Source organism: Sminthopsis crassicaudata, chromosome 1 (assembly GCF_048593235.1).
Source record: "Sminthopsis crassicaudata isolate SCR6 chromosome 1, ASM4859323v1, whole genome shotgun sequence".
In the NCBI taxonomy this organism is placed as follows: Eukaryota; Metazoa; Chordata; class Mammalia; order Dasyuromorphia; family Dasyuridae; genus Sminthopsis; species Sminthopsis crassicaudata.
Window position 1 is genome coordinate 50,850,672 of NC_133617.1, and position 24,836 is coordinate 50,875,507.

At 48.6% G+C, this 24,836-nt stretch overlaps 1 protein-coding gene across 3 annotated transcripts in view; it reads left to right on the forward strand.

Moving 5' to 3' along the window:
- PIK3R2 (phosphoinositide-3-kinase regulatory subunit 2) overlaps positions 1-21,973 on the forward strand; it is a 28,960-nt gene extending 6,987 nt beyond the window's left edge. For all 3 annotated transcript variants that reach the window (XM_074302476.1, XM_074302471.1, XM_074302481.1), the window contains exons 3-16: positions 8,065-8,160; positions 8,740-8,799; positions 9,043-9,174; positions 9,388-9,622; positions 10,101-10,186; positions 10,480-10,585; positions 11,074-11,172; positions 11,418-11,598; positions 12,597-12,722; positions 13,841-13,983; positions 14,429-14,605; positions 16,070-16,141; positions 18,256-18,426; positions 18,777-21,973. In XM_074302476.1, coding sequence (XP_074158577.1) covers positions 8,065-8,160; positions 8,740-8,799; positions 9,043-9,174; positions 9,388-9,622; positions 10,101-10,186; positions 10,480-10,585; positions 11,074-11,172; positions 11,418-11,598; positions 12,597-12,722; positions 13,841-13,983; positions 14,429-14,605; positions 16,070-16,141; positions 18,256-18,426; positions 18,777-18,969 — 1,877 coding nt within the window. In that variant the 3' untranslated portion in view covers positions 18,970-21,973. The remainder of the gene's footprint in view (positions 1-8,064; positions 8,161-8,739; positions 8,800-9,042; positions 9,175-9,387; positions 9,623-10,100; positions 10,187-10,479; positions 10,586-11,073; positions 11,173-11,417; positions 11,599-12,596; positions 12,723-13,840; positions 13,984-14,428; positions 14,606-16,069; positions 16,142-18,255; positions 18,427-18,776) is intronic.
- Positions 21,974-24,836: the final 2,863 nt, after the last annotated feature.

Below are 24,836 nucleotides of genomic sequence, written 5' to 3' on the forward strand. Positions count from 1 at the left end.
TGACTTTGAGTGGGATGCTTGGTTCTGCCTCTGCAATGCCGAATGACCCTACCCATCAGCTTGTTGGGGTTAGACTGTGGTGGATCAATGGCCAGGATTCCTCCCTCCCTGGCCCAGATAGAGCGAGCTGAGGACGGGCACAATCTGGAGAGGAGCCTGGGCTCCCGGCCCCTGTGGTCACACCCTCCTGCTGGATGCTGGCAGCCAGGAGACTGTCCTCCCACTGCTTAAAGACAAGCTTGTTCCAGGGCCAGCTTGGGGCCCATGGCGGCAGCCATCAGAGGCCAGAGGGATGGAATTGGGCGGGAGAGAGCCCGCAGCCCTGGGACTTTGCCCAAATTCTCTGCACCTGGGAGGGGAAGGGAGAGAAAGGAACAATAGGGAGACAGGAGCAGGATGGCCATGCTTCCGAGTTCCCTTGAAAAGAGATGGCCTGGAGAGAGCTGAGCTTTACCTTTTCCTCCAAGGAGCCTGCTCAGTGTCTCTCCCGGTGTTCCAAGGCTGTGGGGAGGAAGGGCTTTAGAACCAGACAGTATAACAATAGAAAGAAGTTCTGGTAATTAGGATGGCCCTTGCCCTGGAGAAGGTGCCTGCTGAGGGGAGCTTTCCTGCCTAGCTGGGAGGGCCTTTAGAGCCCAGGATATCAGGCTGAGAAAGTCCTTAATACATAAGAGGTCAGGACTGGGACAAAATTTAGGGATCAGAGGTCAGATTCCAACACTGTCACTGTATTTATATATATCACTTCTCTCTCTCTTCCTCATCTCTCCCTCTTCCTTCTCCTTCTTCCTCCCCCCTTCCCTTTTCTCTCTCTCCTTTCTCTTTTCCTCTCTCTCTTCCTCTCTCTCTCCCTCCCTCCCTCCCTCTCCCCTCTTTCTTTTTTTTTCTCTCTGTCTCTTCCTTGAGCTCCCTGGAGATAGAATTGGCAGGAAACATAATTCAGATTGGAGCCGGATCTGGGGGGAAATGGGTGGGGGAGGGGAGGAGGACTGGGGTTCTGCTGACACAGCACATTCCTGGAGCAGGGTTGGGGAGAAGGAAGCCCGCATCTGGGGCGATGCTCTCCCCCCGCCCTCCCCAGTCCCTAGAGACCTTCTGCCAGGGTCACACTGTGGCCTTCTGCCCTTAGCAGCTGGAATTCCTCTCCTGTAAAAGCTTTTACCCCGTTCCCACCACCCCCTTCCCCCTCACTGCCTCTTGGATTTCCAGGCCATTGGGTGGGTGGGGTTTGGATTTCTCTGGTTCCATGGGGCCCCTCACCCTGAGTATCTCTTGCCAAGAGCTCCCTCCCCCCTCTGCTTCAGTGGGCTTCCTGCCAGGGCTTTTTCCCCTCCCTGGTAACAGCCAGTCTGGAAAGGAGAAGGACGGACGACTCCCTTCCTGGGAGAGCTGGGGAGGGTTGGGAGCGGAGGTGGGGGGTGGGGCTAGTGGGGGGAAGTTCCAAGGAGCGAGTTCCAAGAACTTGAAACTGGAAGATCTGAAACTGAAGAGGCCCAGGGCCTGCGGATGGGGTTTGGAGTGGGGATGGTTGGCAGTGAGGTGGGGGTGTACCCAACTCCACCCTGGGAAGAGGATACCTTTGGGGTATAAACCTGGCTAGACATAAGTCCTGTCTCTGTGGGCCTCTGCTCCATCTGAAAATGAGGGAACCTTCTAGACTGACAGTGTGTGCATTATGTCTGACATCCAATGTTCCAAGGCCCTCCCAGCCCTGACCTCCTGGGTTTTAAGGGCCCTCCCAGCCCTGGCATCCTGGTTCTAAGTCCCCCCCCCCCCCAGCTCTGACATTCTGGGTTCTAGCAACCCTTCCTGCACGGAATTGTTTATGTTCAGTTTCCTTTTATCCGTCTCTCATTCCTGTAGTCCTATTATTAAGTGTATCAGTGTGTGCTGGGCTCACAGAATCAAAGGACCTCCAGTTCATCTAGTTCAGCCTGTACCTTAAAAAAGGCTGGAATTGCCCCCATCCCCATCCCAGCAAACATAGTCAGGCCCAGATGGTCATCCTGTATCTGCTTGAAGATCTGGAACAAGAGGAATTTTCTCCCTCTTTCTGGATAATTCTTGTTTTTCCAGCTGTGGAACAGCAATTGCCCCTACAACTTCTACCCATTGTGCCTGGCTATATTGTGCTAAGATCAGTTGAAATAACTGGGGCTTTAGCTTGGAAAAGGGAAAATGGGGGAGAAGAGGGGAGATAGGATAGTTGTTTTCAAATTTTTGAAAGTTTGCCATTGGTAGAAGGACAAAGTGTGACCCTGGAAACTATGAATGAAAGCTGCTGATTGAGGCCTGATGTCAGGAAAAACTAGTAAACAGCAGAAGTGCCCCAAAGGATGTCTTGGAGAGGCAGTGGGTGCCCCTCTTGGGTGGTCTTCTGGCAGAGACTAGCATTTATCAAGTGCTGCTGACTCTGTCCCAGGCACTGTGCTAAAGTCCTGATGATAAAAAGAAAGGCTAATAGGGAGGCCCCAGGGTAAATGCTGCATAAATGAGAGCCGCAGCGTCCCCCTCAGCAGGGGAGGCCTACGGGAGGGAGGCTTTGAGCTGCATGTAGAAGCAAAGCAGGACCAGTAAGAGGTGGGGGACACACTGGGCTCCTCAGAAATCACCTTGTCCTGCTCCTCCACTCCACAACAAGCCTGAGGCCCAGGGATCCTTTTGCCCAACATCATCCGTCACAAAAGTACAATTCCAGTCCGGCTGTTCTGACTCCAAATCCAGTCTTATTTTTCTGTCATTTCCTCCAGAAGCGCATGAGATATTTTTATCAAACTCTTGCAAAAACAAAACAGAAAAACCCAGGTAAATGTTAGCTATTGTACTGCTTCATCTGCCACTTTTAGAAAACTTGGAAGAAAGAGTACAAGGCAGTCTGAGCTTGGTTCATTGGGACCCCTTTCTTCTTCTTCTTTTTTTTTTTTTTCTTGAGACAATTGGGATTAAGTGACTTGCCCAGGGTCACACAGCTAGGAAGTATTAAGGGCCAGGTCTGAACTCAGGTCCTCCTGACTTCAGGGCTGGTGCTCTATCCACTGCGCCACCTAGCTGAGTCTGGGACTCCCTTTCTTGATACTCATTGGCCATATATTTAATAATACAATTTGGCCCAGAAATGATAATGATGGTGTTTTTCCCCATCACTGGTTTTTTTTGTTTGTTTGTTTGTTTGTTTTTGAGAAGTACGACTTTAGCTTTGCTCCCATCCTGTGGTTCCTTCCCCACGTCTCCACGTTCTCTGAATCCCTAAGGATGTGATTCATAGTGGGGACCTGGTCACAGACAAGACAGACAGCGGACCGCTTATTTCCCTCTCATTACATCTCCAAGAGCAACATTCTCTCAGTAATTTTTACACTGTCCTTTCCAGCCTAAAGTTCAGAGCAGTTATGTCTTCTTTCTGGCCATAATTATTATCCATCCAGAAGAACCCATTGAGCAGAGAATGCTAAATACACTGGTGCGTGAATATTGTAGGATGATATTGTGTTGGAAGAAATGGTGGCTCTGAATAAGGTGAGATAGGGGGAGTGAACTGGACCAGGAAAGCAGTCGGTTCTAATCTTGTCCCCGCCTCAGCTGCTGTCTCATCCCTGCTTTCATCATCGGCCCTGTACAGCAGCAACAAAAAGCCCTTTCTGCTGTCCTGGGCCTTTTCCCCTCACTCTGAGACTTGGCCCTCCATGCTCTCCTATCCATCATGATAATAGCTGATGATTATATGGTACTCCAGGCACTGTGCTAAGCATTTTACAGTTGTGATCTCATCTTCTCTTACCCACGTCTGCTTCCATCTTCTGTATGTAAGTGTCTTTTAAAATTTCTTTCTTTTGGAGGGGAAAGAGGGATGTAAATGGTGTTATACAGCTAGTAAGTATCTGATTTGAACTCAGGACTTTCTGATCTTGACCTGGTACACTATCCACTGTGCCACCTAGCTGCTCCTGCCTTTTAAAATTTCAGTATAAAGACTTGGGGCAGAAATTGTGCTTTGATTCATCTTTGTGTTCATAGAGTTCCATACAGTAGGAACTTAATACATGCTTACTAGGTTGATTGATCACACCAGGAACCTTCTCTTTTTTTGTCCTCAGAAGGTTGTTTCTCTTTGTATTTTCAGAATTTCTTTCTTGAGAGTTTCTCATAGTCTGCCTGCCAAAACAAAGCAGGAACTATATGAACACCATTACAAACTTTCTACACAGATAAAGTCAGATCTAAACAATTGGAAGATTATCAAGTGCTCAAGGGTAGGCCGAAGTAATATAATAAAAGTGACAATTCTGTCTTAATTAATCTACTTATTCAGTGCCATACCAATTACTTTACAGAGCCCCCCAAAAATAATAATAAAATTCATTTGGAAGAACAAAAGGTCAAGAATTTCAAGGGAATTTATGGGAAAAAATGCAAATGAAGGTGTCCTAGCTATACTAGACCTAAAACTATATTATAAAGTAGTACTCACAAAACCATTTAGTACTGGCTAAGAAATAGAGTAGTGGATCAGTGGAATAGGTTAGGATCACAGGACACATAGTAATATAGTGTTTGATAAACCCAGAGAGACCCTAGCTTCTGCGATAAAAACTCACTATTTGACAAAAATTGCTGGAAAAGTTGAGTTTCCCATTCTTCCTGATCCAGTCATCAATAAGCATTTATTAAATGCCCACTGTGTACTAAGCACTCTGCTGACTTCTCTTGTAAATCAATAAGCATTTATTAAAGGCCCACTGTGTATTAGAAGCCCTGCTGACTTCTCCTGTAGTTAGTCATCATGCCTTTACTAAATGTCCACTGTGTACTAGACACTCAAGTGCCTTCTCCTGTTGTCAAAGCATTTATTAAGTGCCTGCTAGATGTCAGGCGGCCTTCTAAGTGCTAGGGTTGCCCCAAAAGATAAAAGCCTCTGCTCTCAAAAAACTGGTCATGATCCCATGGGATTTGACCTATTTTTTCTCTGAATCCATTGAAATCTCTTTCCAAATCTGGAGAGCGCATCCGTCTATGGCCAACTTCCTTGTCCTTCTCCCATTACAATCTTTAGAATGGACTGGTTCCCTTTCCCAGGAGGTCTTCTAGGATCTCAGAGGGCTTCTTTTATAACCTGTACCTTTAAAGTAACTCCTTGGGTAGCTTTCCTCAAAAAAGTGATCACTCAATCTTTGAGACAGATACCCAGTAGATAGAATTCTGGGTCTGGAGTCAGGGAGACCCAAGTCAATCTAGTCTCTGCCTCTTACTAGCTGTATTACCCTAGACAATTCACTTCATTTGTTTGCCTCAGTTTCCCCATCTGTAAAATGAGCTGGAGAAGGAAATGGCAGCAAAGAAGTTAGACACAACTGAACAATAACAAAATGTTTGAGATCCAGTCCTGGAGGGCAGTGGACCATCACCTGCCCCAGCCCATCAGAAAAGTGCCTCTTTATATTTATAATTTACCTGCACTCAAGTAAGGCATTTAGCTGGTTACTTGGACTCTCCTTTTCGAAAAATAGAGATGAGGGTTGGTCAGTTGTGCTGTTGGGTAGATCTGGATCCCAATCATAGTAATTAAAATAAAAGAGTTGATGGCTGGGGCAGCTAGGTGGCGCAGTGGATAGAGCACCAGCCTTGAATTCAGGAGGACCCGAGTTCAAATCTGGTCTCAGACACTTAACACGTCTTAGCTGTGTGACCCTGGGCAAGTCACTTAACCCCAGTCTCAGGGGGGAAAAAAAAAGTTGATAGCTGTCCAGGGTGTCCCATATGTCTTGGTGCACTTGTAAGCTCTCGTAGCGTAAAACTGCCCTAAGACTTTGGGGATGCCCTTTAGCAGGCAGTCTATGACCTTTGATCCTCACAGCAGATGCCACAGGGATTATTAGCTTGATTTTACAGATGAGGAAACTGAAGATCAGAGAAATAGCTTATCCAAGGTTACATAGTTAATATAGTAATGCTAACAGCAACAGTAATCATCACGCCTAATCCTATTGCAGTGTTTACCACGTGCCAGGCTTGTGCTTAGTGCTTTACAGTTGTTTCATTTGATCCGTGCAACAATCCTGGGAGGGGGTGGGGGTACTGTAACAATGTTTCAGTGCATCTTTCAATTGAAGAAACTGAGGTTCAGAAATGTGAGCCAGCTTACCCACAGTTACATAGTTATAATCATCATAGCAAACATTTATGTAGCATCTGCTAAGTGCCGGGGACACTGTACTAAGCAGTTTACAGTTATTTCATTTGATCTTTTCAATAAACCTGGAGGGGAGGGATGCTGTTATTATCCCCATCTTATATTTGGGGAAACCAAGGATCAGAAATATGAGATGCCTTACTCCTAGTTACATGTTAACATAATTGTCATAGCTAACATTTATATAGCACCTACTATGTTTCTAAGTACCCTACTAAGTACTTTACCGGTTATGATCTCATTTGATTGTCACAAATCAGGGTTGGGGCATAATTGCTATTGCCTATTTTACAATTGGAGAAACTGAGGCTCCAAGTTGTGAAATGACTTACCCACGGTCATTAATACGTATCAAATAGCTCAAAAAAAGAGATAAATTTATCTTTCTTTCCTGGGCAAATTACTTAACTTCACTTGCCATGCAAAAAAAAAAAAAAAAAAAAAAAAAAAAAGAAAAAGAAAAAGAAATGTATGTGTCAAAGATGAAATTCAAACTCTTTTCTTCCTGTGACAGCTAGATGGCGCAGTGGATAGACTGCTGGCCCTGGAGTCAGTAATATGAGTTTAAAATCCACCTCAAATACTATTATCACTAGCTGTGTGACTATGGGCAAATCATCTATGGCTAAATAATAATAATAACAACAAGCTCTTTTCCTCCCAATCTCAAGGCTCTATCCACTATCCCATGCTGCCTTTCCCCCCAAAAAAGAATTATTTAAATCAGTTTGGAAGGAAGTCTCTAGAGGGAGGCCTCCACATTTTGTACATGGTTCTGTACCGTTTAACAGCTTCCAAAGCAATTTCTTTTTCTTTGAGTTCCAATCTGATCATGTCACTTTCCTACTCAATAAACTCCCGTGGCTCCCTCTTGCCTCTACCAACAAAATAAAGTGTTTAAAAACTCTCACAATTTGGTCCCAACCTGTCTTTTCAGTCACTCAGTCGGTTACATAACCAGCATTTATTAAGCCCCTGTTGTGTGATGGGCAATAAGCTGGGCATGAAATAGCTTTACCCTAAGGGAATTTATATTCTTTTAGGAAATAGCATGTATATAAATCACTGGTACAGAATGAATATATAGCAAAAAAAAAAAAAAAAATGGTAGGATGAAGACATTAGCAACTGGGGGTTGTCAGGGTATGATCAGGAAAGGCTTCCTGTGGGGATATCCTTTGTAGGAAATGGATGAGGAGGGAAATTGATATGAGGTGCACCAGTGTATATAGAGACAAGTTTGATTCACCAGGAGGGGAGTCATATGTAATATGGGAGAGCAAAAAGGGCATAAAGTCAGGGCAGAAGGGTAGGTTGAGGCAGAGCTGGGAATGGATCATGACCAGAGCTGACAAAAACACATTGTTTGGTAGTTCTTGGCAGAGATGGTGAGTTCAAATCCAGCCTCAGATACTCCCTAGCTGTGTGACACTGGGCAAGTCACTTAATCCCAGTTACCTTGCAAAAAAAACCAAAAGTATTTGTGGAAGGAAAGCCCAAAGTCAGGGAGGATAATCATAGTGAGAGGGAATGACCATGAGCCTCCAAAAAGGAGGGCATATTCTCTATTAAATTAAAAGGGGTTTTAAGGTGTCTATTGCTTTTCTTTTGGAACAGGCTTTTCTTCTTTCTTGGTCTAGCTACTGACTTTAGTCTGGGTTAGATCGTCCTGCATCCCCTTCCCATTTCCAGCTTCTCTCAAGGGCCCCCCACCTCCCAGGGACTGCTTTCTTCAGGGAATGGGCATTGACGGGTAAATGGGCTGCTGCCCTCAGCAGCCTGGGACCACTCAGGTCTCCTCCAGCTAGGCCCACCAAACTTCAGACACACCGTCCAGATCCTAACTTTGTGGCCATAAAGTTCTCTTTTCTTTCCAGCTGGTGCTCTGCTCCCTGACCTGCCAGAGCAGTTTGTGCCCCCCGAGGTGGCCCCACCCATCCTTCAGAAGTTGGTGGAAGCCATTGAACGCAAAGGTAAGGGTGCTCTGGACCCAGGAGGTCTCTCGGCTCCTTTCTCTCCCCATCCCCTTCCATCTCCCCCATCGGCTTCAGACCAGAATCAGTCACTCATTGTTTGGGAAGAAGGGAAGGAAATAAGTATGTATGAAGTACCTACTTTGTGCCAGGCACTGTACCAAGCCCTTAACAAACATTATCTCATTTGAGTCTCACAAGAGTCCTGGGAGGCAGGTGCTATTATTATTATCCATTTTGTAGACAAGGAAACTGAGGTTAAAATATTTGTCCCCAGCTAGTAAGTAGTAGGTAGGATTTGAACTCGGGTTTTCCTGGCTCCAGGCCCAGTGGTCTTATTCCTTGCAATGTCTCTGAGCCCCAGACTTCTTGCCTCTTTTTTCACCTCAGTCTTCCTTGCTGTTCTAAGAACCAGCACCTCTCATCCCTCTTAGCAATTTTCTTGGCTGGGGCTTGTCTCATTGGCTTCCGGAAAGTCGTCCGAAACGATTTCTGACCCCCGCTTTGCCCCACATCCTGCTGATGAGAAACTCGCTATGGATTTGTTTTTTTAACATTACCTGAACCTTCCTTCTGCAGGACTGGACAGTGAGATGCTCTACAGACCATCTAGTTCTGAGCTGCGGCCCCTGAGAATTGGTGAGGAACACCCTTCCTTGGGGACTTTGCTCGCCCTCCTTCCTCTTCCCCTCCTTCTAGAAAGAGATTTGGGTCCTAGGCCAGTGGAGAGAGGTCTCCAGAGGGTGCCCTTGTGGCTTTGCCTTGTCTCTAGCCCAAGTTCTGATGCTTGGGGCTGGGCTGGGTGGGGTGGGTGAGTGGGTGCATCTTGGCCCCTGGGGCAGAAAGCAATCATCCCCTTGCCCATGTCCCGACCCCTGGCAGACTGGACTCTGAGTGACGTGGATCAGTGGGATGTGGCCACTCTCTCTGAGGCCCTGAAGAGCTACCTACAAGCTTTGCCCAGGCCCCTAGTACCACCTGGAGTCCATGGAGATGTTCTTCACGCTTTGCAGGGTAAGTCCCTTATGTCTGTCTCCACAGTCACGGACAGCAAGAATGCTCACGTCCCCTACAATGGGAGATGGGAGTCCAGGAGGTCCCTGGGTCAGGGAGGCGGCTGACTTTGGGCCTGGTTAGCCATGGTGCTCCTGCTGTGGGCATCCCTGGAGACCATGGCTGGGAGGCTGGGAAGGCCCCGCTCATTCATTCTTATGTGTCTCATCTCAGAGACCACTAGTCCAGCCGCAGCCACGGCGGCAGTGGGGTGGAGGAGGCAGCAGCTGCAGGCGGTGCTGGAGCCCCCCCTCGTCCCCCTGCACAATGCTCTGACTCTGCGCTTCCTGCTCCAGCACCTGGGGAGGGTGGCCCGGCAGGCCCAGGCCCAAGCACAGGGCAGCGGCCTGGGCTCCCGGGCCCTGGGTGAGATCTTTGGACCTCTCCTGTTTAGACTGCCGGCCTCTGGGTATGTATGTGCTTGACCAAAGAGCAGGGGAAGAGGTGGAGGGACAGATGTATGGAAGAAGGGATAAAGGAGGGAAAGAAGGATGGAAGGAGAAGGAGAGGAAAGGAGGGAGGGAAGGAGGAGAAAGAGAGAGGGAGGAAGGATAAGGGAGAAAACCTAGAAGTCAAAAATTAAAAAAAAAAAAAAAAAAAAAAAAGGTTAAATGCTTTTACATGTAACTGGGGGAAAATAATAAATAAATTTTTAAAAAAATCGAGTTTGAGAGAAGGTGCCAGCCTACACTGATGGAGGGAATTCTCGCCCAGGAGTTTCCTACACCAGTGACATCACAGGTCTGGGCCCTGTCCTGTACCCATGTAGCTAATATGGGTCTTCAGAGATACATATGCCACCCTGCTCACCCACCCCTGGGCCCAGTGGCCACAGGGCTACCCTGGAAGCTGGCACCTTGCCCCTGACCTTGCCCCTACCCCCCCAGGCCTGAGCAGACCCCGGACTTCTCAGCTCTGTTCCTGGAAATGCTGCTGCAGGACCAGGAGGAGGAGCAGGAGCCACCACCTCCAGGTAAAGACCATTGGGCCCCTCCCTCCTTCCTTTCAAGAATGTTCCCCATTGTCGCTGTCCTCCTGAGCCAGAAAAGCAGCCTGCCATAGTGGATAGAACAATGGGCTGGAAGCCTGCAGTCCTGGCCTAGAGCTGTGGGACTCCAGGGCTCAGTTTCCTTATCTGTAAAACAACTATTCTGCTCCTGAAGGGTGTAAGAGTCCTCCCAGCTCTAAATCTCCAATGCTAGTAGGCTCTGGGAGGGGGATCCCTGGGGGCCGTCCCGGTCTGACACTAGCCTGCTTTTATTTCAGCTCTGCCCCCAAAGCCTCCCAAACCCAAGGTCCAGGCTGGCAATCTGTCCAATGGGAGCAATGCTCCCCTCCAGGAAGCCGAGTGGTATTGGGGAGACATTTCTAGGTAACATGGAAGCTTCTAGCTTGGGAGGGGGGAGGAGGAGGTCTGGTCTTAACTCGGTGGGTGATGAGAGGAACTTTTGTTTCCTTTCTCTCCACCTCAGTTTTCCCCTCTGTATAATGGACATGGGATGGGAGTCCATGCTGAATTGTTTATGAGGATCAAAGGGCTTTAAGTAGGGACAGTAGGTAGTTCAGTGGATAGAGCACCAGCCCTGAAGTCAGCAGGACCTGAGTTCAAATATGGCCTCAAACACTTAACACTTCCTAGCTGAGTGACCCTCAGCAAAAATAAATAAATAAAAAGGTGGGATGGGGGGGGGGGGGCTTTGAGATCTGGACGTAGAAGAAAAACAGAGAGGGAAAGCGCCTCAGGCAGAGAAAGAATAATGGTGAATCTGCAGCCTGGGGGTTTCTTAGAGGGCCAAAAGGAAGGCTTCTGGCCAGGGTAGCCCCTCTGGACCAAGATCTGACCCCCTGTCCACCCTGCAGGGAAGAGGTGAATGAGAAACTTCGTGACACTCCAGATGGTACCTTCTTAGTCCGGGATGCATCGAGCAAGATCCAGGGTGAATACACACTGACTCTCAGGTACTGAGGGCTGGGAAGGTCCAAGCTCTGGCTTTGTGCCCCATCCATTTCCCCAGCTGTTGGCCACCCTCCCAACTCTGATTTCTGGGAATGGTGGGGTCTGCAGGAGCCATTTCAGGGGAGAGATCCAGAGAGACAAGGGAGGCGGCTCCAGGGGTCACTTTGTTGGCTTGCCACAACCCCCAGGAGGGGTCTCAACGTGGTCCAGGCTTGTCTGATTCCTGACCACTTTCTGCCTTCTGCAGGAAGGGCGGCAATAACAAGCTGATCAAAGTCTTCCATCGAGATGGACAGTATGGCTTCTCGGAGCCCCTGACCTTTGGCTCCGTGGTGGAGCTCATCACCCACTACAGACACGAGTCTCTGGCCCAGTACAATGCCAAGCTGGACACTCGCCTGCTCTATCCAGTGTCCAAATATCAGCAGGTCCGGGGATGACGGGGCCCTGCCCGGGAGGGGAGGGAGCACAGCTGGTGCAGTGGGGATGACCGGGAGCCGGCAGAGCTCAGCTTGAACTGCTCGCTCGCCACTGTTTCCCCTTACCCAGCTAACAGCCAATTAAATTTTCTGAAGCCAGGCTGGATTTTGCATGTATCTCTACTACATTTTATCTGTCTCATGAGATTCATCCCATCTCTGTCAACAAGAATTCATTAAGCGCCTACTATGCCCTAGTCAGTAAGCAATTATTAAGCACCTGCTGTGTTCCAGGCATTGGGCTAAGCATGGCAAAGATAGAGTTCCTGCTGTGAGGGTCATACAGTCTAATGAGGGGGTCCACTTGTAAATGGCTAGGTACATAAGCCGGGCCATTTTGGGGGGGATCCTGACTCTCTTGTTCAGAGAATTAACTAGTGGCTGTCGGGTTTATGCCATCTGGAAGCTGCATCTCCCACTCCTGTGCCCTTGCCCTGGCTTGAAGGCCCCCTGCTTGTCTCTTAGAAACCCTCCATCAGTGCTCACTCATTTCCTGTGCCCCCACCTAGGAAAAGCCTGAATGGTCACCTGGTGGGCAAAGAGTTTTCTCCTCTATAAAAAGAAAGTGGTCCTTAAAGGCTGCGTGACGCCAACTGCTGTCCTGTCTACTTTTTGTAGATGCAAGTTCCCTGGGGCTGGCTCTGGGTTTTGCCATCTCTGTCCCTATAGTACCTAGAACCTAGTGGGTGCTTAATTACTGCTTTTTTGGATTGACCTGAATTAATAGAGTCAGCCCTCCACTGAGAGCTTTGAGCCCCGGGTTCTTAGTATTTGCTTTTCCTGATTCCCTAAGTGACTTCTCTTGCTCAAATGAGTTAATGTATAGAAAGTACTTTGCAAACCTCAAATTGTTAAATAAATGCACCTTGCTGTTATTATGCTGGCATGGGTAAAATTAAGCTTTTTCAGCACCTTTCATGTGCTCCGTGTCTGTCCCCTGCCCCCAGGACCAGGTGGTGAAGGAGGATAGTGTCGAGGCTGTTGGAGAGCAGCTGAAGGTTTATCATCAGCAGTATCAGGACAAGAGTCGGGAATACGACCTGCTCTATGAGGAATATACACGCACTTCCCAGGTATCAGGCCTCTGCCCACTATCCAAGGAGCCTGGTTCTGAAAACACTAAGTGGAGGTTGTGGGGACTCATGGCAAGGACCCTGACCAAAGCTGGAGGCCCCGGCTGAACAGGGATGGGTGGGAGGGACGAGGTTCCTGATGCAGCCTCCAGAACCTGGCTCAGGTTCCTAGCGTATGCTTGGTCCAAGGCTGAGGGGATCATGCTGAGAGCGCCCAGTTCCAGGCCTGACATGTAGCATGGGCTTTGTGAGGTTTGGATGGGTGGATGAACTACAGGAAGACAGATTTTAGCTCAACGTTAAGGAATATCCTCAGTTTCCTCATCTGTAAAATGGGAATTAAAATTAACTATTGTGCCTACCACTTAGAGCTATTTGCAAGTATCCAAAAAAAATTAGTGACCATAAATTCATGTAAGTGATAAATGTAAACTTCAGAATATGCTAAATATATATTAACTGGCCACATACGTTTCCTCTGTATAGCTATTCCCACCCTAATCCTACCATATAGCACCCAGAACAGTAGCTAGAAAGTCTGGTGGAATGGGGAGAACAGGGAGTGGGAAAGTTAGGGAACCTGGGGTTTAGTCCAGTTCTGTCACACTTACTATGGGGCTCTTGTGAATTCCTTCTCCTTTTGGAGGACTCAGTTTCCCAATTTGTAATCATGAGATTTAATGTAATAACTTCTAAACTCCCTCCCAACTCTGACATTTGGAGTTCTAAACCATCAATTCTGACATTCTGAGTTCTAAGCTCTCCCTCAGTTCTGACATTCTAGGTTCTAAGTGCCCTCCAGCACTGATAGTCTAAGCTCCCTCTCAGCATTGAGAACCTATAACAATGAGACAGAACTTTTAATTTTTACAAAGTCAGTCACAGGGAAGGAATTCCTCGGCCCTTGTGACTATTTACCCTGTTTTATAAGATGATTCTGTTCTCTGAAAGGCTTGTCGAGGACGATTCCTGTGGCCTTCCCCTCAGGGGGAGAGGGTGGGCTGCTGAGATATGGAAGACGTTCAGCTAGGTCGTTCGGGGGTGAGCCCCCACTGCTGGCTCAGTTCAGCAAGAAAAGGCCAAACCTCTGACACACTGCTGCCTGTCTCCATTCCTAGGAGCTGCAGATGAAGCGGACAGCCATTGAGGCCTTCAATGAGACCATCAAAATCTTCGAGGAGCAGGGCCAGACACAGGAGAAGTGCAGCAAAGATTACCTGGAACGCTTCCGGCGAGAGGGGAACGAGAAGGAGATTCAGAGGTGAGTGGGGATCCAGCCTGCTGAGCCCTGGGGAATTCTGGGAGCAGAGAGGGCCTTCACTCTCTCCCCACCTCTTCTCTCTCCTTCCCTGTACTTGCATACTTTTCCCTTTCCCATTTTCTGGACCCCCCCTTTTTATCTTTTTCCATTTGCCCCCCTGACCTTGGACATTTGTCCCTATATGGGTATCTGTACCATAACCTTGCCTAGTCCTGCTTCTGACTAAAGATCCCCTCATAGCAATCCATATCCCTGCCCCATTCCCTTCCTTGGTGACCCTGAGAAAGTGAAGCCCTCTTAAGTGTTAAGTTTCCCGGTCCATAATGGAAAATATTGCCCTAGATAGTCTAGGAGGCTCCTTCCTTTCCCTGACATCCCACATGCCATGTCCAGAGCGTCCCTGGGGCTAGGGGACTATAACAGCCCCCACTCACACTCCTTTCAGAATCCTCATGAATTCTGAGAAACTCAAGTCCCGAATAGCTGAGATTCACGACAGCAAGATGAAGTTGGAGCAGGACCTGCGGGCACAGGCGGCCGACAACCGGGAGATCGACAAGCGCATGAACAGCCTCAAGCCTGACCTCATGCAGCTGCGGAAAATCCGGGACCAGTATCTCGTGTGAGCATCCTTTCCCAGACCTCAGGCCCCGAGGGTAACCTGCCTCCTGGTGACCACTGGCTACTGTGGCACCCACCTTCAGCATCCTTTCCCATGGGGCATCTGTGCCCCACCCAGACCCTCCAGGGCCAAAACCTTCCTTAGCTTCCACCTGTCACCCTCAGAGTGTTCCAGGAGACAAAAAGATCTCCGGACAGATAGGCAGACACACACACAGACAGATTGACGTAATGGGGGATATTTAGTTTAAAGAAAAATAATATTGGGGAGGATGTAGTTTGAAGGACTGTGTGCAAAGGATTAGCTTTGGTCTGTTTGCTCCCAGAATCACAGCCTAGGAGCTGCTAGAGGCAGGGGATGAATAGGCCAGAGAGACCATTTGAAGTTTGAGGTCAGGGAAAATATCTAGTCCATAAGCCCTTTGAAAGTGGGATGGATGGCCAGGAAAATCATGGGTTCTTGCTCACTGGTCCAGGCTTCCAATTGTTGGGGAAAGGCAATAGACATGTCAATGGCTTCTTTTCCATGGGTGCATCGGACTAGATGGCCATTGAGTCCCTTTAAGCGCGAAGTCTGTGGTTCTCTGACTCTCTCAGGGACTTTGGACCAGCTCCCCTGGATCTCAGTAATGTCCTTCATCAGATGAGACTGAATTCACTGATCTTTGAGGTCCTTTCAAACCTTTATGTAGGTTCTTTTCCTCTGTTCTAGAATCTATTCCAATTCCATCATCCCATATGTTCTGTATTGCTCTACTCTTTTCCTCTTAAGTTTTAAAATTTAAAATTTTTTTTCCTGAAGTAATTGTGGTTAAGTGACTTGCCCAGGGTCACTCAGATAGGAAGTGTTAAGTATCTGAGGTCAGATTTGAACTCAGGTCCTCCTGACTTCAGGGCTGGTGCTCTATTCACTGTACCACCTAGCTGCCCCTAATTTTATTTTATTTTTTTTTAATTTTATTTTCCAGTTAACAAAAATCAGTTTTTTCTGAGTTTTTTCTCCCTCCAACAACTCTTGCAACACATAAAATCAGATAAAACAAATTCCTTGGTCACTCCCAAAAAAATATGTCTCGTTCTATGTCCTGAGTGTGTCACCTCTCTGATGGCGATGGGTTGGATCCTCTGAAGTCCTGGTTGGCCATGCCATCGATCAGAGTTCTTGATACTTTCAGGGTTTGTCCTTGCAGTGTTATTATTGTTTTCCTGGTTCTGTTCGCTTTGCTCTGCATCAGTTCACGCAGAACTTCCCAGTCTTCTCCGAGCCTGTCCCTGGCTTCGTCTCTTATGGTCGCACAGTATCGTTCCGTTTTCCTCGTGTTCCATCATGGGTTCAGCCATTCCCCGACAGATAGGCAGCCCCTTCGTTCTGTTCCTCACCCAGACAAAATCCGTGAGGGGGAAGGATCTCTGCTAAAAGCCAGATGTCCGTGGGCTTGATGTGCTCTTCTCTCCCCCCTGGCAGGTGGCTGACCCAGAAGGGAGCCCGGCAGAAGAAGATTAATGAATGGCTGGGAATCAAGAACGAGACTGAAGAGTGAGTATCCCAGGGACGGGGAAGGCCCCCTCCCCTCATCCTCCTTGAGTCCGGCCATTTAGGAAAAGGACACATCAGTGGGGAGGAGAGAGCCCTTAGTAATGATCCTGCCTAGCTGTGTGACACTTAACTGAGTCTCAGTTTCCTCATCTAGAAAATGGGTTTGTGATACTTTGAGATAAACCTTAAGCCGCCATGGGAATGGGAGTGGTTGGGATTGTCAGCAGTGACAGTGAACCCTCCTCCCTCAAGTACCCAGTGTCAGAAGGTCTGAGCTAGGACATGGGAGACCCTCCAAGAATGTGGGGAAAGGAGAGAAGGGTTCAAGTCCTTCTTTGTGTTCTGGACCTCTTTGGCCTGCAGAGGAAGAAACTTGTGGACCCTTCTCAGAATAAGGTTTTTAAAAGCATAAAATAAAATACAAAAATAAGGGAAGCCAATTCCATCAAAATGCAAATACCAAATATCAAATAATATACCAAAATACCAAAAAACATACTTTTTTCCCCTAAAGCAATTGGGATAAGTGACTTGCCCAGGGTCACACAGCCAGGAAGTATTGTCTGAGTTCAGATTTGAACTCAGGTTCTCCTGACTTCAGGGCTGGTACTCTGTCCATTGCACCATTTAGCTGCCCTAAAATACACATTTTTTAAAATTGAGTGTGCAGATTGCCCAAGTTGAGAGTCCCTGGTCCAAGTGGTACCATTCCTAGCTCAGTAATGGGCACATAGTAGACACTTAATAAATGCTTGATCATTGATTGATTTGAGAAGAGCTGCAGAACTCTGAAAAGACACTAGGGGAGGCACTTTCCATCTAACCCTTCCTTGTTTCCAGATGGAGGTGCTGACCATAGAGCCATCCTGTCTGTCTGAGTGCAGAAGCTTGCTGCTGCCAGGGCCTCCATATATTGGCCCTGTGTACCTGGGAGGCTCTCTCCCTGTCTCCTCCTTAGCTTCCTTCAAGGCTCTATTGCTGGGCCACCTCCTCCAGGAAGCCCCTCCTGCTCTCTACCCATCTAATGCCCTTCTTAGGTCCAAATCATCATTGTGGAAAGATTTCCCTGGGAGCCACGGAGCTGTAGCCCCTATTCCCTTCCCACCTAATTATCTCCAGGAAGGCAGGATCTGTCTGCTTGCACCCAACACCCAGTATGTGGTAATCACTTCATGAATGCTGTTTGGGTGGGGTACCCAGGTTAGATGATCATGAGATCATAGCCATGGATGAGCCTGTCCTCCACCCAGGCTGGAAAAGAGAGGCTCTGGGGTCTTGGGGAGGGGGAGAAGAGGCCAGCAGGGAGGCAGCCAGCATTTATTTAGGCACTAACTGGGAGCCAGGCTCTGTGCAAAGCATTGGGGATCTCTGCCCTCGGGGATCTTCTGCTCTCATGGCGGGACTCTGTGGCAGGATTGTCTGGGCTATATACAGTGGAAATGGGAAGCAGTCCCAGAGGGAAGGCCCTGAGCAGGGGGAGACAAAAGTGGGGGCTGAGTGTTGGAGGAGGCCAGAGGCAAGGCGAACAGTGAGTGCTGGGGCAATTGGGGTTAAGTGACTTACCCAGGGTCACACAGCCAGAAGTGTTAAGTGTCTGAGACCACATTTGAACTCAGGTCCTCCTGACTTCAGGGCTGGTGCTCTAACCACTGCGGCCCCTCAATCAGTATATTTTTTTACTTAATAGTATTTTATTTCTCCAACTTACATGTAAAGAAAGTTTTCAACATTCATCTTTAAGATTTTTGAACTCCAGATTTTTTTCCCTTCCCAAGACAACAAGCATTCTGATACAGTCATATGTGTACAATCATGTTAAGCGTATTTCCACATTAATCATGTTGTGAAAGAAGACTTAGAACACAAGGGAAAAAACATGAGAAAGAAAGAAAAAGTGAAAATAGTCTGCTTCAATCCGCATTTTGACTCCCCAATTCTTTCTCTCAATGTGGTCGGCATTTCCCATTATGACTTTTGGAATTGTCTTTGATTGATTGATCAGTATTTATTAAATGCCTATTATGGAGGGCTACTGTGCCAAGCATGGGGAGCCTCCGGGAGGCTGCAGCCTGGCTCCTGAGGCTCTCCCTGCTTACCTGTGCCCATCCCCACAGCCAGTATTCCATGGTGGATGAGGAGGAGGACCTGCCTCATCATGAGGAAAGGACTTGGTATGTGGGGAAGATCAACCGTGGGCGAGCAGAGGAGATGCTGAGTGGCAAAAGGGACGGCACCTTCCTCATCCGGGAGAGCAGCCAGAGGGGCTGTTATGCTTGCTCTGTGGTGTGAGTATGATTGGGGCTGGCTGGGTCTAGCCGGGAGATAGGAGCCCGCCTTGGGCCAAAGTCTGTGACTGGGGTTCCCCAGCTCCTTACCTCCTCCCCAAAAAGCAAGGCCAGGGCCTGGCCTGGGGGGATGGTGGGGAGGTGAAGTCAGGACTCAGCCTGGAAGGGGGAAGCAAGGCCAGGGCCCGGCCTGACTGGGGGGTAACAAAGCCAGGGCCTGGTCTGACTCAGGAAGTAAAGTCAGGGCCGGGCTCTGGGAGAAGGTGTGTCCCGGATAGGCTGGAGTCTGGTCATGGGGACGTTGGCCACCTGGATACCAGGGACCATCTCTGCTTTCTCTCGCCTCTCAGGGTGGATGGAGACACCAAACACTGCGTCATCTACAAGACGGTGACTGGTTACGGCTTTGCTGAGCCCTACAACCTCTACGCCTCCCTCAAAGACTTGGTGCTACACTACAAGCATACATCGCTGGTTCAGCATAATGACTCCCTCAATGTGACGCTGGCCCACCCCGTGCTGTCACCGCCCCCTGCCCGCTGAGAGGCCCGGCCTCCTGGGCAGGGAGGAAGGAGGGAGGGAAGAAGGACAGAAGGAAGAAACAAGAGGGACTGCTCTGACTGGGGGAGGGGTCTGGAGTTGTCGCCTTCTCCTTAGCTCGAGGCCTGAGGCCCTTCATCTCTCACTGCCTGGCCCTGCCCTGTCCCAGACTTCCCAGGACAAGGGTACCCAGACCAGCCCAGGGCTCCTTGAGGGAGTCGGGGCCTGGTGACTGGACCAAGGTGTGTGTGTGTGTGTGTGTGTGTGTGTGTGTGTGTGTGTGCGCGCGTGTGTGTGTGCACACTTACGTTTGCATGTTTGCATGCACGTGCTGCCCCCTTCGCTTCTGCCAGGAGGGGAAGGGGACAGTTTTCTTTTTCTGGTCACAGCCCATTAGTCACCCAGATCGGTTCCTGACCCTCCCTTTGGAGGAATGCAAGTAGGTGGACGGCGGGATGCCCTGGGAGGAAGCAAAGCCCCACTCACCTCCAGGCCCGTCTGAAGCACTTAGAAGCACCAATATTATTGAACCCTGGGCCCTGCCCACTGCGATAGCAAGGTTCTAGAGGAGCCCTTGGAGACTCCTAGAAACCTTAGGGATCTTCTAATTCGATGTGTTTTACAGACGGGGAAACTTGAGGCCCCCACCCTGGGTTGGAAGGGTCATCAGGAGGGATCCGGTTCACTTTTGGCCTCCTGGAATAGGAATCCCCTCTAACACATACAGATACGTCTTGTCTAAGTCCAAGCGAAGGGTCCCTGTGGCCAAAGGAGGAAGAGCTTTCTAATTATAACCCTGAACCCTGGCTCCCTCCTCCTTGCCCCCATTTCTGGTGCTGCGGGCAGCCCACCATGCTTATCCAGGAGCCAGGGGCATGGCAGAGTTTCCTACAGCTGCGCTTCCCCCTCTGCCCCCCACTTGCTGTATCATCTTGGACAACCCCCCTGGCCCTCCTGGGCCTCAGTTTCCTAATCTGACAAATGATGGGGTTTGAGTAGATGCTTAAAGCCATGGGAACTATCATCCCCTTCTAGGGCCATTCCAGGGCCATCGCTTCTCCTCCGAGGGCAGAGTCGTTGAGTGGCTGGAGGCTCCTTGGGGCAGCCACTGGGCAGAGACAGGAACTTGTTCCCTGGGCGGTAGCTAAGAAGGGACTCTGGGTTAAGAGGGAGACCCTGAGTCCCACAGCTCCCAAAGTCCTGGCCCTCTGTAGGGAAGGATGCGAGGGGCATGGGTATATAATGAGTGTCCCACGTGAAATGTCTCTATTTGGGATTCCTGGTTCAGGGGGGGGGGCACCTAGGTACTGTGCCATGTCGGGGTGGGGGCTGCCTTCAGGTGGAGTTGAGTGGGGGGGTGGGTGTTAGGTTCTTACTAAGTGCTAATGAGATATTAGGTTCTTACTAAGTGCTAAGTCGGTACTTCTCTAGTTCCAGCCCTTTACTGTAAAGTTCTGTTGTCAGCTCCACTGTCCTTAGATAATCGCCAGGTGATGTGGAGAGACCCAGAAAGTGGTGAATGGAAAGAGAATTGTCAAGTACCGACTTAGCACTTAGTAAGAACCTAATATCTCATTATCAGGTGGGTATTTCTCCATGTGTAGATCTCTGCATGAGAGCGTGTGTGTCTGTGTGTATGACCTGTGCCTGGGAGCGTGTGGTGAACATGACCGAGGTCACCTTCTGTGTGGGTCACAGATCTCCTGCTTGCTTTGTCCCTCTCTCTCAGGCCCACTTATCTGTTAAAGCTACTTCAGGAGGTCAAGGCCATTATGCCTGACCCACAGTCCCCACTCATTCTTCTGGCCCAGTTGGGATTGTGTTCTTTGGAGCATAAGCAGGGGATGAGGTCATAGGTGCCTGGTGCAGAGACCAGAACAGTGGCTCTTCCTGGGAGCCTGGGTCCTGCAGTCTCCCCCACACTGCCTTTGGGGGCCAAGAGCCATCCTCTTCCTCTTCTCCTCTAAGCCACTTAAAGCCTTCCTGCCCCACACTGCAAGCCCAGACCCATAAATAAGCCATAGAACCAGGGTGGGGGATCAGAGATCAGAGGCTTTGGCCCCACCTTCCTTCCTCCAAATCCCACAGACTGTGACTCCAGGGGCAGCCAGGTGGAAACTACGCTGCCTCCTGCCTATTCTGGGGTCACAAGTCAGAAAGGGACTTACGGGTGAACTGGGACCTACCCCAGACACCTAGTACGGGCCGTCTCTGTCTTGGGAGGCCTGTGGCCTGGCTTCTGGACTAGCCAGTTTGGGGAGTGGGCATTTTGTTTAAACTCTTGACACCACAGGATGGTACTATAAGAGTTCCCTCCAAGCCAGGGGGGGCCCTGAGCCAGCTGCCCTTGGGCAGGCCATTGTAAATCCCTTCCATCCCTACCTTGGGAGTGTGACTTGAGGCTGGGGTGGAGGGGCGGGGGGACACAGCTTAACTTCCTTCTCAAGAAACCAAGTTTACTGAGAACTGAAACCTTTGTTGGAAGCTAGGTCTGCAGCTTCAGCTGTCACTGGGGAGCGTGGAATTCCCCCAGGAAGTCAGCTAGAGCTTCATTTCCCCCTTTGAGCCCCACAACGACCACCCCACACCCCCCAGTGCCCTCTTTTCTAATACAAGCTAGCCAGGTTTGGCTGTTTACAACTTCCTGACTGGTCCTGTGGGCTGACACAGCCTCTTCTTCCCTTCTTGGCCAGCTTGGGACCGGGGTGCTCGCCTAGTCCCCCGAAGTAGGATGACCATAGAACTTCCCTTCTCAGAGGCCGTGTCCTCCCAGGGGCCTCTGTGTGGATGAGTGGGGAGAGATTCCCCCAGGAAAAAAATTATACCTGGGTAAGGGCACGGAGAGCTTCTGGGGGGGAGGGCATTCTTGGGATTTTCTTGCTTTTCTTATTTGTGTTGGTTTTGTTTGTTTTTAAAGGAAATTTGTTTTGTTTTGTTTTTTACTTTCAAAGATGGAAGGAGGGCTGTGTCGGGGAAGGTTAGATATGCAATAAACGCTTAGCTGGCATTCTGTTGTCTGGTTCCGAGAAGCCATTTGTCATGGTCCAAGAGCTGGATGATAGTGGGAGGCTGGTTCTTTATGATACTTTGAGATCAGAAATAAAAAGTACACATTAATGGTGCTGTAGGGTCAAGGGAAGGCTGCTCCAGAAGTCATCCACCCCAGGAAAGTGGGGCTGAGTGTGAGAACTTGAGGGCCTGGGTTCAAATCCTGGCACTATGCTCCTAGGTCTGTCCCTCTGGACTTCTTCCTCATCTATAAAATGCTGGCCAAAGAGTCCTCAGATCATAAACTGCAGGGCAGCCGAGAGCTCTAGGAATTACCTTTCTAAGCCAATCGCTTCTTTTTGTACTTGGGGAAGATGGAAACACAGGAAAGTCACAGGTAACTGGGAAAGGCAGCATTCAGATGCAGAGGAGCTGGTTCTCTAAAACCCCCAGTTCATTTCGCTCTACCTGACTGAGCAGGTATTCCCGCCAATGCACTACTGTCCCAGCCAAGCCCAAGATGATCCCTCAGGATGGGAAGTTGGGCGTCTCCCAACGAAGCCTGTGTCCCTGAGCTCTGGCTTCCAGCTTTGCTCCACATGATGCTGAGGAACACGTCCTGACAATGTCCATCCTGATGAAATGGAATATTAGGGGACTGCTGGGTCTAGAAGAATCCAGCCAAAAAGTACCACAGGGATCTTGGGTTTCAGGAGGAGGGGGCTCTCTGGTGCCAAGGTCTGGGGAAGTGGGGAGCCTGCTGTATTCTGCCCTGGAGACACCCAGTCATTCACTAATCATTTGTTAACCACTTGAGTTAACTTATTGATCAATTGGCAAAAAAAAAAAAAAAAAAAAAAAATCCATTTCTTCAAGGAGGACAAAATGACTTAAGGGTGGAAAAATTTACTGGAAGCCATGTAGAAAGTAACTTTGGTGGAAAGGAAGGACTAACAACAGAGGGAAACAGAATAAGCTTCCCGGAGGAGGTGGTTCCTGAGCTGGGCTTTGAAGTACACTTGGGATCAAAGGTGCAGAAGTGGGGGAGCAGATGCCTGGTAAAAGCATGGAATATTCCATATGCCAAGCCAAACACTAAATTGGAGCATGAAGCATTGGAAGAGAGTAATATATAGTAAGCCTGGAAAGATATAATGGAACTAGATGGGAAGAGTATTGTATATTTTAAATTTTTATTTCAATAGTATTTTATTTTTCTAAATACATGTGAAGATAGTTTTTAATGTTCATTTTCATAAGACCATGATCCAAATTTTTCTTTTTCCCCTCTTTTACTTTCCCTTTTCCCAAGGCAGCAAACAATCTGATATGATATTCCTTTAAATTTATTTCCATATTTGCCATGTTGTGCAAGAAAAATCAGGCCAAAAGGGGAAACAAACATGAGAAAAGAAAAAATAAAAAGGGTAAAAATACTGTGTTTTGATCCACATTCAGTCCCCAAATCCATTCTAGTCAGCCATTTCCCAACCGATGGGCAGCCACTCAGTTTCTAGTTCCTTCCCACTACAAAAATGGCTGCTACAAATATTTCTGCACATGTGGGTCCTTTGCCATGGGAAGGGTTTTTCAAGCCATTCAGTCAATAACCCTTATAAGCACCTGCTAGATCCCAGTCACTGCTAGTACCTGCACAAATTCTAAGGGAAGAGACAACATACAAATAACTGTACAAATGATCTTGGATAGGCTAAAATGGAGATGATCATTGGAGGAAAGGCCCCAGCATTCAAGGGAATTGGGAAAAGTTTGGGGCAGAAAGTCAGATTTTAGGTGGGGGTGACAAGAGGCAGAAATGAATAAAGTTCTAAGGAAGGACAGCCACAGTATAGAGAGGGGAGCATATGGGGAGAAAATGGAGAAGGCCCATGCCATTGGGTCATAGAGCTTGTGGGAATTAGGTGTGAGAAAAAGTTGGTAGGGACCAGGTTATGCAAGATCTTAAAAGGCCAACAGAGGGATTTGTGTTTTATCCCAGAAGGAAAAGGGAGCCATTGGAGCTTTTTGAAGGGAGAGGGAAGGATGCTTTAGGAATAACAATTTGGAGTTGTGTAGAAAATGGAGTGGAGAATGGAGACTAGGAGATTGGTTAGGGTTTTGCATTGTTCCAGATTGGAAGTGGAGGGGGATTAAGCTCATGTGACACATGAAAAAGTCTGGAAATAAAATTGGCAAGACTTGGCAGCTGATGAATATGTGGTGGAGAGAAGAGCTGAGGGTGATGAACTTGGATGACTAGGAAGGTGGTGATGTTTGCAACAGAAATAGGGAAGTTAACAATAGGAAAGGAAAAGAGAATGAGTTCAGTTATGTCAAGTTGGAGATATCTGCGGGATAAGGCATTGGCAATGTCCAGTAAGCAACTGGTGATATGGGGCTGCAGCTTAGGAAAGAGACTAAGGCTGAATGGGGAGATCTGCATGAAAGAAATAGTGAATTCATGGGTTCTGATGGGGCCAAAAGAGCAATACCTATAGAAAGGAGGGGCGGGACTAGGATGATAATCTAAACAACAAGGAGTGGAAAGTAGCTAGGGGAGAAGAGTGTCACAAAAATCCTGGGAGGAGAGGTTGGACCAGAGCAGGAAGTGCTGTAGAAGGGTCCAGAAGGCTGGTGAGGATTGAGGAAAGACCAACAGGGTCTCTCCCTGATCACATTTAGGGTTCTCTTTGCAAAGATACTGGAGCAGTCTGCCATTTCCTTCTCCAGCTCATTTTACAGATGAGGAAACTAAAGCAGAAGTGGCTAAATGACTTGTCCAAGATCTCACAGCTAGTAAGTTACTAAATCCGGTTAAAGAAGTGTTTTCAGTTAAGTGGTATGGTCAGATGCTAGGCTGAGAAGGGATGAGAAAAAGGCAC